Here is a 15,039-nt window from a genome sequence, read left to right on the forward strand (position 1 = left end):
TGGGGCCTGTGTGGGAATAAAGACATTTCCTGGAGTCTGGGCCGCAGGCTGCATTGGAGCTGTCCCTAAGCGAATGAATGTGAGTCATACTTTAGGAACAGATCAGGTCACTGAGGAGGATAGATGGATGGAGGAGGAGCAAGCCGGAGCCCCGAACTCTCCAAGGCTAAGGAAAGGAGGAGAAAGGCCTCTCAGCTCAGATGGCCCTGAACGAGGACTTGAACCCACAATCCAGCCTGCATCTATTTCTTTCTTTCTTTCTTTCTTTTTTTTGTCAGTCATGGGGTTGAACTCTGGGCCTCATTGCTGTCCCTCAGCAATTCATCTCAAGGCTAGTGTTCTACTAATTGAGCCACAGAGCCACTTCTGTGATGCTGAGGAATCTAACCCAGGGCCTTATGCATGCAAGGCAAGCACTCTACCACTGAGCCACCTTCCCAGCCCACCTGCATCTGTTTCTGAATGATAATGTCTGTCAGGAATTGCATGGGTTTTTCTCCTCCAGCGCTAGAGTTTGAGCTCAGGGCTTTATGCTTGCTCATCTGGTTCTACCACTTAAGCCATGCCTTTAATTCTGTTGGGTATTTTTTGTTTTGGGGTTGTGTGTGTGTGTGTGTGTACGCGTGCATGCACACACACGTGTGTGCCTATCCTAGGACTTAAACTCAGGGCTTGGGTTGACTCAAGGCTAACACTCTACCACTGAGTCACAGCCCCACTTCCAGCTTATTGGTGGTTGATTGGAGATAAGTCTCATGGACTATCCTGCCTGAGTGAACTTCAAACTGTGATCCACAAACGCCAGCTTCCCAAGTAGCCAAGATGTCAGGCATAAACCACAGGTGCCCAGAAACTGGTTATTTTTTAGACAACTCAGGCTGGCTTTGAACCATGATTTTCTAATTCTCAGTCTCCTGTGTTGCATGACAGGCTTGAGCCACCAGCACCTGCCTAAGATTTTTATATTTTAAGTACTTAACGGCAAGGGGCAGCAAAAATTACTATTTCATGACATGTAAAAATAATAAGAAATTCAAATCTGTTTCCATAAAGACAGCGGTATCTATATGCATGTGTTTGCAAATATTCTTTGCATATTATCTGTGGCTGGAAAGACACTAGGGGGTCAAATAGAATAATGGAATACAATTATTTTCTAACCTCGGGTGTCTGGGAGGTAGCAGGACTGACTTGCGTGGAAGAATCTGGGACATGAAGAATCAGGCTTTACTTGGGACGTATATAAACCTGCTACATTTGCTTTTCAGGATTCTTGGTGGAAGACAGAGACTGTGTCTCAGCATGGTGGACAGAGTGAAGAGAAAGTTACCTGAAGAAGGGATGTCATCTAGTGGTCATTGGTGGTATGACACCCTCTGTGAAAGAATTTTTTTGGACAACAGCATTCCAGGGACACTTGTGAAGGGCTGGCTTGAGGTTTCACTGTCTGAGGTCAAACTTGAGACTCTGCAAGGGTTTGATCCTGGCAGAGGCACACAGCAAACCAAACACTGGTTAACTGTCTTCCAAATAAATCAAGGCAGACACAGCTTGTGCCCTCCTGTCAGGGGGTCAATGGGCCATCACGTGTAAGACAACACACATACACACACACGTGCCACCAGGAAAAGTCACAGGAGGCCCTGCTCCCAGGTAGATTCCTACACGGAGCCCCACGGGCCAGACTGAAACCCCAGCGGGTTCACTATTCGAATCCCACGTCCCCTAACCAGAGCTAAAGCGGCCTGACTTCTAGGCCTCAGGGTCAGAAGCCCGGACTGCCACTGAGGCTGATGTCCTCAAGCAAAAGATCTAAGGTGGAAGCAACATTCATTCCTTCCCAAAGCCATCTCAACTGAATCTTTGCAAAGATTGAAACTTCACCCCGCACAGCACTCTTTCAATTACTTTAAATAACTTTTTTCTCTGGAAGTTTTCTTAGCCTAACGCAACACTGGAGGGAGGTTGGCCAAAAGCATTTTATCCGAGTGTGATTGGAGGAGCATCTGACGTCACTGTCAACGCGTCAAGCAGAGGCAGTTCCATGATACACTGTGGTTAAAAAATATTAACTAAGGGGCTAGGAAGGTGGCTCAGTGGTAGAGCGCTTGCCTTGCATGCGTGAGGCCCTGTGTTCGATTCCTCAGCACCACATAAGCAAAAAGAAAAAAGCCAGAAGTGGCGCTGTGGCTCAAGTGGTAGAGCGCTAGCCTTGAGCTGAAGAGCTGAGGGACAGCGCCCAGGCCCAGAGTTCAGGCCCCACGACCGGACCCCCCCACCCCCCAAAAAAAATTAACTAAGCCAGTGCTGGTGGCTCATGCCTGTAATCCTAGCTACTCAGGAGGCTGAGATCAGAGGATCACGGTTCAAAGCCAGCCTAGGCAGGAAAGTCCATGAGACTTTATCTCCAATTAACTACCAGAAAACCAGCAGTGGCGCTATGGTTCAAGTAGTAGCGCACTCGCCTTGAGCTGAAGAGCTGAGGGACAGCACCCAGGCCCAGAGTTCAAGCTCCACGACTGACTAAAAAAGAAAGTTAACTGTGGGAATCTATTAATGCTGAGCTGATCAAGAGAACTGTAATGCCCTTCTCTGACTCTCAGAAAGATGGGAGTGCCCTGAGAAAGAGCCATTGCTTCTAGCATTACAGAGACCCAAGATTCCGCCCTAAATGTGAGCTCATCAGAACCCACACTGGCGTGGACCTTGGAGTTAGAGAAAGGCTTGTACGAATTGCGGTGTTTGCTGCTTGCCTCCGCTTCCTCAGATAAGGAAATCACTCATCCTAGGACTGTTTCACATGCTGGTGTCTGTGACTTCAGAGTTTGCTACCTTACTTTCTGCACCAACTCCCCTGTCCCAAAATCAGTAAGGACCCTGTTGATGGGATGTGGGGGCATCTGTTGCTGGCGAGGCACAGGCCCCCTGGTGCCCCCAAACCAGTTTCACGGTCCGGTTTCCCTCATTGCCTTGTTCTTGATCATGGCAGATTAAGGTGCTTGTGTCAGTTTGCAATGTTAAATTAAATCTTTGGCACAAAGGTCCTTAGGATGGAATGAGTCAAAATAATTGAGACAGCTAGTATGGCTGCACTACAGTGAAAACTCACTCAGTGCTGCAGAATTGTGCATTTAAAGATAGAGAGAATGAAGCCCAGCCGGGCACCGGTGGCTCAGGCCTGTAAGCTCAGCTACTCAGGAGGCTGAGATCTGAGCATTGTGGTTCAAAGCCAGCCTGGGCAGGAAAGTCCATGAGACTCCTATCTCTAATAAACCACCATAAAAGCCAGAAGTGGCACTGTGGCTGAAGTGGTAGAGCGCTTGATCTGAGCTGAAGAGCTGAGGGATAGTGCCTAGGCCCAGAGTTCAAGCCCCACGACCAACAACAAAAAAAAAGGGAGAATGAAGCCCAGTACTGGTAGCTCATTCCTGTAATCTTAGCTATTCAAAGTTCAAAACCAGCCTTGGAAGACAAAGCCAAGAACTTTTATTTCCAACAAACCAGAAAAAAGCAGAAGTGGGGGCATGGCTCAAGTGGTCAAGGGCTGGCCTTGAGTGAAAAAAGCCAAGCGAACTCAAGAGGCCCTGAGTTCAAGCCCACGTACCAGTATAAAACAAAACCCACCGAAGTAAACATCAGAAGCAGCAGCTTAGAAACAGACATGGGCAGCCGCTGTGGGGTGGGCCTGGGTAGAAAGGAGAAAACCAGGAGACTGCTGATTTCCAAGATTCGTTTATAAGCACCACGTGACCAATCACGTGTAGGTGTTATGGGAAAAATAAACTAGCTTAAAATTCAAAGGGGGAGAAGCTATAAAAATGTCACTTTGGCTACATTGCCAATAGCCAGAAGGGGACAGAGGATGAATTGTGACAAAGGAAAGGGCTAAGGACTGTGGATGAGCCCTGGCAGGGAGCAAGGGTCAGCACTCAGGACAGCAGGCCAGGCAGTGGCTGAGGAGGGACCGGAAGTGCAGGTGCAGCCTCGTGGGGCTGGGGCTCCTCTGTAGCCCCGGTGACTTCCGCTGTCTGCAGTTCTGAACACAGTCTGCACGCAGTCCGCTCCAGTCTGCACGCAGGCCTGCATGGCTTCCCCTGGGTCATGAGCGCCCGGTGGCACCAAGAGACCAGAAGGCCTTGATTTCGAGCTCCAATAGTAGTGCATGAGCACACACACACACACACACACACACACACACACACACACACACACACACACACACAGCTGGTCACTTTCTCAGGATAGTGATGGAGCACATATGAATGATCCTGTATTTCATCAGCAAATTTCTTATGACACTTCTCCCTCCTTTATCTGGCAAAAAGCATCCCTGCTAATTATTATCAACATAATATCATAATCCTTGCTACTGATAAATTCAAATTAACACAAGCTTAACCTGTGCTCTTTCAAGTGTACCTCCACATGATAAAACCCTATCATAGTTAGAAGACACTTTACAGTACGAAATAGCATAGTCAAAAACTAGTAATAGTGGAAGAAAGGGCCACGCTTAGTGTTACATACCTGTAATCCCAGCTACTTAGGAGGCAGAAGTAGGAGGATCACACACAGTCTGACATGCAACTGTATTTGCAAAACAAACCTAGGGGGCTGGGAATGAGGCTTGTGGTAGAATGCTTGCATTGAGCAAAAGAAGCTCAGGGACAGTGCCCAGGCCTGAGTTCAAGCCCCAGGACTGGCAAAAAACAAAAACAAAAGCCTAGGGTAAAGCTGAAGTGGTAGGGTGCTTGCCTTGCAAGCATGAAGCCTCATGTTCAATCCCAAAGTGGGGGGAGGGAGTCAGTTACTGGCAGTAAGTCAAACTGTAACCTTAGGAAAATCATTTACAGTAATGTTTCTGGCTGAACACCCTCTTGTCCCCTAAAGCAACTGAGATACTCCACTTCGATGATTGTCAAATGCACTGCATGTGGTCATTTAGTGTCAGAGACAAATTCCCAGCTAACAGAGGTAGACGTATTTGGGTTCTCTTTAAACCCTGGAAGTGCTGAGCACTGGTGGCTCATGCCTGTAATCCTAGCTACAAAGGAGGCTGAGATCTGACGATCCTGGTTCAAAGATAGCCCAGGAAGGAGAGTTCATGAATCTTCAATTAACCATTAAAAAGCCAGACGTGGAACTGTGGCTCAAGCGACAGAGTGCTAGTCTTAAGCAAAACCTAAAAGGCCACTGGAGAAACAAGAGCCTGAGTTCAAGCCCCAGTAATGACAGGAAAGAAAAACAACCAACTGCTGCTGACTCACACCGGTGATCCTTACTACTCAGAAGGCTGAGGTGTAAAGGTCACAGTTCAAAGCTGGGCAGGAAGTTCATGAGACTATAATCTCCAGTTAGCCACCAAAAAGCTGGAATTGGAGCTGTGTATGGCTTTAGCCTTGAGCAAAACTATCCAAAGGACAGCACCCAGGCCCTGAGTTCAAGCCCCAGGACTAGCACATAAAAGCAAACCCTGGAGGTGAATACTGCAGGCAGTAGGATGATTGACTGCCCCATGCAGCAAAAATGGGTGGCTCGCGATGGCCTTGTTCTTGCCAGGTACCTGTCGTCCAGCTCTAGCCTGGATAGCACGGCTATTGTGCCCAAGCACAGGAGGGGCTGGGACGCCGAGCACGGCTGAGAACTGCTCTCTGCTGTGAGCACCTAGCACCTCCCGACCAACCCCTAGGCAGGAAGGCCGCCCTGCATGCTGGCCACCACAGCCGCGCCCCCTGCCGGATGATCAGAGAAAGAGCAGGAGGCAAATCAGTTTGCATGGCTTTGGAGGGAGAGAGGGGTTGGCTATGCACCAGGCATCACAGGGGTGGATGGGGGAGGACAGGTGGAGGAAACTGGGGGGGTTCTTCCACCGAAGCTAGGGAAGGGGCTTCCAAGCCAGCTGGTCACACCCACGCATGACCTGACCTCAGTTCTACTACACTTGACTCACAGAACCGCCCAGAAAATGTCTCCCCTTCTGCCACACTGCCAGATGCCCGCCCAGCTCCTAGACCCTGTGCTGGACACACAGGACCCCTCGGCTGACAGCACAGCCTCCTTCCTACAGGAGCCTATGCAGGCTTGGCCTACAGCAGGCACAAGCGGGCCGGGAGTGCAGTTCATGCGCTGAAAACCTTTACCTTGGCAGGAGCTGCTCTCCACGCAGCTATAAGCTGCAGCCAGTGACAGCCAGCCCTTGGTCTCTGTACAGTGCAGCTCTACTTCCTTCCTTTTGAATCCTACCTCTGGAGGAGGGTGACAGCCGAGGGAGCAGTCCTGGGCCTCTTGGGAAGGAAATGGAGCTCAAGAAGGCTTCAAGGAAGTGGTCATCATGTGAAGGTGGCCTTCCTCCTGCCTCTGCAGCCCTAAGGAGGCATTTCCTTTTCTTGTGGCAGTACTAGGGCTTGAACTCATGGCCTCACACACTTGCTTAGCTTTTTCGCTCAAAGCTGGAACTCTATCATTTGAGTCACATTTTAGCTTCTGCATTTTGCTGGTTTACTTCAGATGAGTCTCTTTGACTGGCTCCAAACCATGATCTGTGGATCTCAGCCTCTTGAGTAGCTAGGATTACAGGCATGAGCCACTGGTGCTCAGCTAGGGATACACGTCTAAGCATGCTATCTGGCCCCTATGGATGACAGAGAGCTACCTTCAGAGGGATACATCTGGGACAGGAGGGACTTCCTTCCCGTGGGTCACTGCGAAGCCCTCCCACTGGCTCTTCACACTGGGAGGGAGAAGCCCTGTAGAAGTCTTACAAGGCACCGTAGTAGCTGAGCTTGGGAAGCTAAGGCTTAAGTCCAAGGCAAGCCTGGGCTAAACAGGGATTTCCTAGCCATCCTGGAATAAAAAGTGAGACCCTGACTCAAAAAACAGTGCAGTTGGATGCTGGTGGCTCATCCCTGTAATCCTAGGTACTCAGGAGGCTGAGATCTGAGGATCACAGATCAAAACCTAGGCACGAAAGTCCATGAGACTCTTATCTTCAATTAATCACCAGAAAACCAGAAGTGGAGCTGTGGCTCAAAGTGATAGCGTGCTAGTCCTGAGCAAAAGAGTTCAGGGACAGTGCACAGGCCCTGAGTTCAACTGACAGGAAACAAAGAAAAACCCAGTGTGAACTCTGCTGGGGATGCATCTCAGTGTAGAACTCGCCTTGCATGTGCAAGACCCTGGGCTCAATCCCAATACCGTCAGAGAAACAATACCAAAAATACCACACCTCAGTGACCAGGCCAAGCCTTCATCCACCTGAGTCAGCAGCTGGGCATCCTCCTCTGGCCTTGCCCACCTCCACCTGGCCTGAAGACACACCCTGTGCCACGCCCTCACACCTGTCTCCCGGAGAAGTGGAGTGCAGCCTCCTGCAATTCTCATGGCAATTTTAGTGGTCGGGTAGGAGAGCCAATGCTAGTCACCCCCAAGCAGATCAACCATTCACACGCCATTCGCTGAGCTGGCAGTTTATTTTTAAAAAGGACACCCCAGCTACCACATTCTCTTCTTTGTCCATCATTTTTCTGCATAGAAGAAGTTACAAAAACAATTGGGGGAGGCGGGGAGAGGCTATAGCATCTTTGCCAAGTGACTAACACACTTCAGACGGGCCACGAAGAAGACAACGCCAGAAAGAATTGTGTCCACACATGAATTGTTACAGCGTGGGGTTGTGAAGGTCACAACGGGACAATCTCACGCAAAGAGCACACGCTGAGTTGGCCTGCTCGTGGCGGGCAGCGGCCAGGCAGGCAGGCGGGCGGGCGGCTGTGGCACACGGCGTGGTAAGGCTCTTCCAAAGGCAGTGGGTCTCTGCCCCGCAGCCCGCGGTGTCTCACTTGGAGTCCTGGTCCTTCTCGTCAAGGAGGGCGGAGCGGATCCCCAGCTTTTTCAGCTCTTCCACCAGGTCCCCGTTCTGGTGCATCTGCAGAAGAATGTCGCAGCCCCCCACAAACTCGCCGTTGAGGTACACTTGTGGGATGGTGGGCCAGTTGGAGTAATCTTTAATGCCTGTGGAGGGACAGTGGAGCGTTACGCAAATGACCAGCCATGGTGCTCACCCCTGCCCACACCCAGAAGAAGCCCCAGCCTCCCCCTTGGCTCCAACCCCACCACAGGTGCATCTCACTATCAAGGGACCACACGGGAAGCCCTGGACAGGCCACCCTCTCTCCAAGCCCACCCACTTCCACCTCCGGAGGCTTTTTAGGAGACGTGGTGCAGGGTTGGGCGCCGGTGGCTCACACCTGGGATCCTAGCTGCTCAGAAGGCTGAGACCTGAAGACCAAGGTTCAAAGCCAGCCCAGGCAAGAAAGTCCATGAGACCCCTATCTCCAATTAACAAGTAAAAAGCCAGACGTGGAGCTGTGGCTCAAGTGGTAGAACACCAGCCTTGAGTGAAAAAGTTCAGGGCCGCACCCAGGCCCTGAGTTCAAGCCCCAATACTGGCACTGGGAAAAAGAAAGGGGGCTGGGGGAGAGAAGGGGAATAGATGATGAATGGAAATACACAATGAACCCCTCCTTGAACAACCACTTTATGTGAATGTGCACTTTGCTTAAATAACAGAGCTAGAGAAAGCCAGGAGTCACAGGCTTTAACTTCCCCTGACATCACAACCCAGCCAGAACCAAGTGGCCACGAGCTGGGCGTGGTAGCTCACACCTGTAGTCCTCTAGCAAGCAGGGGAACTGTGAGTTCTTGGGCAGCCTCGGCTGCACAGAGCTCTGTGCAGCAAAAAATAAAAAAGATCCCCAATGGGCTTTGGAAAAGCCCGCTTCTCAGTCACGCGCATGTCTACCAAAAATCAATCATCAATCAGCTAGATATTCAAGAACTTCTAATCCCTGAGGGTGTATTTACAGGACTAAGTATGTAGGCACCCAGAGTCAAGTCTGTCATCCTAGTAAAAGCAGGCCAGCACAGGAGCTGTCTGGCTTGGGTTTGTCCTCATTTTTAACTCTGCGCTCAAATGCAGCCCGTGGGAACTTCCTTTACGACAATGCGGGCAGCAAGGCTCTCTCCTGGGATGATTAAGCGTCTAAGTTATCAGGAGCGCCCTTAATTCTCCTAAGCTTCCTGACACACCTTTTTACACAGAGAAACCATTCATGTGTGTGATGTAAAAGCAGCCTTTTCAATCTTTCCCAACAGATTTTTACCCGTTGCTTTTGATGAGGGTCTACATTCGTGAAACACACTGAACCTCAAAATAAACTGCCCCCTGCAGGCCAGCCAAACCACGAGCCTCAGTCTTCTTGTTGGCAAAAGGCGACTAGCATCCTGTCACAGAGTTACTGCTCCCCGAAAGCTGCCAGCACAGGGCTAGGGCCAGGTGGCCGCTCTCTCAGTGCTAACATCTCTACCTGACTCCACAGAGGAGCTTTGTGGAGGAACAGGTGAAGCGTGGGGACAGAGCGCAGGGCAGCTCGGGCTAGGGTGCGATCATGGGACACCACCGGGGGAGCTCAGGCTTTCACACAGGGTGGTTTGTTTTTGTTTTTGTTTTGTCAGTTGTGGGGCCTGAACTCAGCTCTTTAGCTCAAGGCTAGCGCTCCACCACTTGAGTCACAGCGCCACTTCCGGCTTTTTCTGCTTATGGGGTACTGAGGAATCAAACCCAAGGCCTCATGCTCGTGAGGTAAGCACTCTGCCACTGAGCCACCTTCTCAGTCTTGTGTTTTTTGATGTGCTTGTCCTGGGGCTTGAACTCAGGACCTGGGTGCGGTCCCTGAGTTTTTTCACTCAGGGTTAGTGTTCTACCACTTGAGCCACAGCTCCACTTCCTCTTCCTACTTTTGTAAACAAAATTTTATTGGTTCTTAGCATGCTCAGACATCTAAGAGTGCCTTTACCCGACAGGAGAACGGACTCGAGGGAGGGGGTCTCAGAGCCCACCCAGGCTGAGGGATTTCCTCCCTGCCCTCCAGAGGAAGCCTGCCTGCTCCGCTCTCAGCCAAGTTCCAGGAAAGAGGGCAACAGCAGCCTCGGCCCTGATCAAGTACAGGTGCCATTTCATTCTCACAGACAGCATGGCGATCCACCAGGCAGGCACAGAGGCTCGGCCGCCTTCAGCGCTCGCAGCAGGCTATACTACATGAACGCTCCTGATGCTCAGGAGGCTCAGCTTATTTCCAAATCTTAATATTCGCCCAGCACTGGTGACGGTGACTCACACCTAAAACCCTAACTACTCGGGAGGCTGAGACCTGAGATCATAGTTCAAAACCAGCTCAGGCAGCAGTCTGTCAGACCCTTATCTCCCATTATTCAGCAAAAAAGCTAAAAATGGAGGCTGGCTCAAGTGGTGGAGCACCAGCCAGCCCGGAATAAATAGGCTAAGGGAGAGCACAAGGCCATGTACTGAAATATGAGAGGCGGGGAGGAGAGGGGAGAGAGAGCCAGACAGACAGACACAAAAGAATATGTGAATGGTGCTTTGAATATGAAGAGGCCAGTGGGCAGGTACAGGGAAGAGCTGGCTATGAGGAACAGCTTCCAATACTCTACAATTGGAAAGATAACAATGATCAGCAGCTAGTAGAGGGTTTCCGCAAGCTCCTAGCAAAGGCTGAGGTAAGGGGCCACATAAGGTGCAGCCAGTGCACACACAGTAAACTGTCCCTGCTGCTACAGCCACTGAAGGCCTGCTTTGCAGAAGCAGACTTCAGTGGGCTGGTTGCGTAAGACACATTCCTGGTTCTCTGTAGGGCAAAGGCTAAGTGTGCACTAACAGGTCTGGAGACTGCAGCCCAGAAACAAAGGTGGCTGTGAGGCGGCACTGAGCTCTGAACAGACAAGGCCGCTTCACGTTTCCCAGACCCCAGGAGACAGCGCGGTCCCAGGGGCTGGGCCCTCTGCCCCGTCAGGCTGTCTCTGCAGGAGCCTGGCTGCGGGTCCCAGTGACCCTGCAGGAGGGGAAGGCGAGATAGCCACGCAGCTGGAGCAGCCTCGCAGGCTGGCAGCCTCTCTCAGCAAGAGTGCGGTTCACGGGAGTGCGGTCAGGTCCTCACCTGTCCCAACAAGGGAGGCCCCCAAGTGGGAAAGGCTTACTTCACCTCGCTCCAGGCTGACTTAGCACATGCCACTAACTGTGTGTGTGTGTGTGTGTGTGTGTGCACATGCCACTAACTGTGTGTGTGTGTGTGTGTGTGTGTGTGTGTGTGTGTGTGTACGGGGGACTTGAATTCAGAGCCTGGGTGTGTGTGTGTGTGTGTGTGTGTGTGTGTGTGTGTGTGTGTGTGTGTGTGTGTGTGTGTGTGTGTGTGTGTACGGGGGACTTGAATTCAGAGCCTGGGTGCTGTCCTTAGCTTTTTTGTTCAAGGTTGGTACTTTACCAATTGGGCCAGAGCTCCACTTCCAACCTTCTGGTGATTGATTGTAGATAAAAGTTTCATAGACTTTTCAAACTGATGCTCAGATCTTAGCCTTCTGGGTAGCTAGGATCACAGGTGTGAGTCACTATGTCTGACATATCTAATTATTTATTCAACACATTTATTAACCAAAATGACAATCCAGTGAAATCTTCAAGTTAAGAAACAGGTTCTTTCCACTGTTATGTGAACACTTAGGTTTTGAGATCAAAACTCAAATATGTAAGAGAGAGAACAGGAAGATTCTTGCTATCAGTACTTACTTCCATTCATTTTCAGTTTATTAGCCATATTTTAATATAGCTCATTTCCACTTATACTAAACAGGAGAATGTAAATTCACAAGCCAAAGACTCTCAAAACATCATATTAGGCAAGGTATCAATGACACAACTTTCTGGTGAGGGCTACACAAGCAGACGCTTATCTCTGAAACCAAAAGCTGCCTCTGAAGGGCAGGACCCCTGTGGGCGATAAGCCTGCGCCTAGCAAACAGCGGACTTCTGGTTGATCAGGGAGACCCAGGACCATGAGCATAACACATGGTAATACGGTAAAACCTACAAGCAGTCTGAGTGGCTTTCACTCTGCCACACTTGCCTCTTGGATTCCACCCACCAAAACTACCACAAAGGTGGGAGCCACCATTGCCAAGAGATTGCTAAGCTCTCTATGACTCTTACTGTCTCTTCTCCAAGTTGTTTTTCATCATTTTGACTTTACTGTTAAGAAAAATGCAGTTAGGAGACTTGTCCAAGGGTGTGTCAGGGGCTGGCCACAGGGGATTCTCACTCAAATTTGCTTTCCTTATTAACAGGAGCTTGCCTCAACAATGCCAGCGATATGCACTATGGTCAGACATGGAGAACAGTAAATCTCGACACTCAAGTCTTTCTCTCCAGCACACTGTGACCCAACAGGAGCACTTGTCACCAGGGATATGTGCGGGCCAGTTCCCCCACCCCAGGCCAATGCAGGAGGAAAGGGTGCAGTCTCCCCACTTCTCCACCTATCCCCAAACAACCCAGACCAAGAAGCCTGGTGGGTCCCAGTGCCTTTGACACATTGCAATGCTTCACACATTGCAGGAAAGTTGCTAATTTGCTGCCAGGGCCCTCTCTACTTCCCCCAGGACAGTGGAAGGACACAGGGGCCAGCTACTCCTGGAGATCTGAACTAGATGGCAGTTTGTTAGCTGGTGGGGCAGAAATCCTTGTAGCTTCCTCTCTCCAGCCCAAGCCCCAGGCCCCGGTCTCGTGGCTCCCAGCGCTTGAGGATCCCAAACTAAACAACGTCCTTCCCGTCCCCCTGCTCCTCCAGCCTGACCCCAAATAAGTCCCGCTGGGAATCAGCGTCGACCCCTGCCGAGTGTCTGTAAGCTGAATGGGCCCCAGGTCCTCGGAGCCCGGGATCCCCCGGCCAGCCTCAGACCTCAGTGCCTCGGACCAGGGCAGCGCCCCTCCGCAGCCCGGTCCCCCATCCGCAGAAGCCCTCCAAGTCTTGGGGCACCCTCTCTGCCACACTTGGGCAGCGCACAAGGCGGGGGACTCATGCTACGGATCACGTTTCTCGGACGCTGTCAGAGACAAACGCGCCACAAAGTGAGGGTCGAGGGACGCCTCGGCCCGAGCTGGCCATGGGAACAGGGCCCCGTGGGTCCCTCCCCGCCAAGATGCTGCAGTCCGTTAAGATCCTCCACCGCTGGCACCCCAGACGGGCAGGGGCTCACAGGGCCCCGGCCCGCAGGCCCCGAAACCCCAAGTCCGGCCCACCGGCCCCCGGCCCCCGGGCCCGGCCTCACGCGGCGCCCTCAGCCGTCGGCCGTCGGCCTCCCCGCGGCGGGCTGACCTTGCCGCAGCTCGGGGTCGTCCAGCACGTTGTAGGCCGCGTAGTCGCGGACGCCGTGCAGCCGCAGGATCTGCACCACGGCGTTGCTGAAGCCGCACTGGGGCCGCTCCGGCGTCCCCTTGAGGAAGACCACCACCTTGTCCTTCTTCACCAGCCCGTCCAGCCGCTCCGCCTGGCCGCCGCCCGCGCCCGAGCCCGCCGCCCGCACGCCGGGAGCCAGCGGGACGCCGCCGCCCGCGCCGCGGCCCCAGCGGAGCACGGCCGCTGCCGCCCGGCCCAGCGACCCGTTCATCGCCGCTCGTTCGCCAGCGCCCGGGACGGAACCTCGGTGGCCTCCCGGGGTCCTCTCCCGGCCCACGGCGGCCAGGCCCGTCCGCCCGGGACCTCATTGGACCGGCTCCCGGCTGCTCCCCTGATTGGGCGATCCTGACCCATAGTCACTGGTTTTATCCAATCAGATAGCTGACCCCGCCCAGTAGGTGGAATCGGCCTTAAACGCGCGGGGGGGGGGAGGGGGGCGCCGCCTCCCGCAGTCTTCCCAGGGACGGCGGGCCACCGCTTTGTCAGTTGATTGGAGAGCGTGGATGTCCATCAGAGTCACGCTGCGTGGCAACGAGAAGCTAAACTTCCTTCCCAGAGCCGACAGGGCCTGCTGGGAGACCCGGAGACCTCGGGGAGCGGCGGTGGGCGGGGCTTCTCCCGTTCCGACGAATTCTGGGAAGGGATCACTTCCACGAGGAGCTTCCGCTTCCGGTGTCGGTTCTGCTGGTGCCTCAGCAGCTCGGCGGTGGTGCGAGGAGCGATGGGTCGTGACGGAGGGCGGGGCCCGCCGGCGCCGGTCACCCCAGCCGAGGTGAGCGCCCGGGGGCTCCGGAGGGCCGCGGGCCCACGTACTCCATCGGGGCGGCAGGGAGCCGGGCCGGGCCGGGGGTCCCGCGGTCCTGCCTCCGCGCCGAGCCTCCTGGTCCCGGACCTCCGAGGCCTCGCGCGCACGCGCACCCGGGACCCCGTCCAGCCTTGGCTCCCGCCGCCGGGACGTTCAACGTGCGTGCGTGCGTGCGCGCGCGCGCCCGCCCGTGTGCAGTGCTGTCGCCGGCGCGCTCGCCGGCCTTCCAGCCCGCCTGGCCTCCGTAGAGCGGCGGCGCGTGTCCGCAGCCCCAGCACTCCGGGAAGTTGAGGCCAGATGATGGTCCCAGCCTGGGACGAGGGTTCAGGGCCAGCCTGGGGGACGCAGCGGGACGCCCACACGCCGCCTCAGCAATAAAAAGGGAAATGGGCCCGCTGGCACCCAGCTGTGATCCGAGCCGCTCTGAACCCCGAGATCCGCAGGACCGTGGTGTGAGTCCAGCCCTGGCAGAAAAAATCTGCCGGACCTCATCTCCAGGATTACTAGCCAGAAGTCAGGCCGGGCGGAGGTGTTGGCTCGGGTGGTAGAGCACCAGTCAGAGCTCGCTGGAGGCTTTGCATTGATACCACCGCAAAAAGAAAAGGAGGCCTGGAGGGTGCTTACGGTTACCCTACAAGCCTCAGATTCTTGAGTCCGATCCTCAGCACTCAAAAAGAGACAAAGAAATGGATGGGTTGGTTTCCTGAGCGGCCCTGCTCCCTCAGCGCTAGCAGGGGATCTACAAGGAGACCCAGTTCCAAAGCTGTTGTTCAATGCTGACAATGGGAAGGAGATAGAAGCGCTGTGGGGTAGAGGACGGAAAGAAGGCTTCCTTAGGCCCATTAGGCCTGTCCATCGTATACCCCACTGCTTGACGTGCTGTCTAGCTTGGGAGAGGGTAGGTGCTCGCATTGGTGGACCATGCCTAGT

General features: G+C 53.4%; 1 protein-coding gene across 1 annotated transcript; it reads right to left on the reverse strand.

Moving 5' to 3' along the window:
- Positions 1–7,450: 7,450 nt before the first annotated feature.
- Glrx5 (glutaredoxin 5) lies at positions 7,451–13,589 on the reverse strand. Its single transcript, XM_042692777.1, has 2 exons — positions 13,224–13,589; positions 7,451–8,010 (listed from the first exon to the last, which is right to left on the reverse strand). Exons 1-2 carry the CDS (start codon positions 13,513–13,515, stop codon positions 7,835–7,837), a joined length of 468 nt encoding a protein of 155 aa, XP_042548711.1. The 5' UTR covers positions 13,516–13,589; the 3' UTR covers positions 7,451–7,834.
- Between the last annotated feature and the right edge of the window lie 1,450 nt (positions 13,590–15,039).

This window comes from Dipodomys spectabilis, unplaced genomic scaffold (genome assembly GCF_019054845.1).
Source record: "Dipodomys spectabilis isolate Male_0828 unplaced genomic scaffold, ASM1905484v1 ptg000157l, whole genome shotgun sequence".
Lineage (NCBI taxonomy): Eukaryota > Metazoa > Chordata > Mammalia > Rodentia > Heteromyidae > Dipodomys > Dipodomys spectabilis.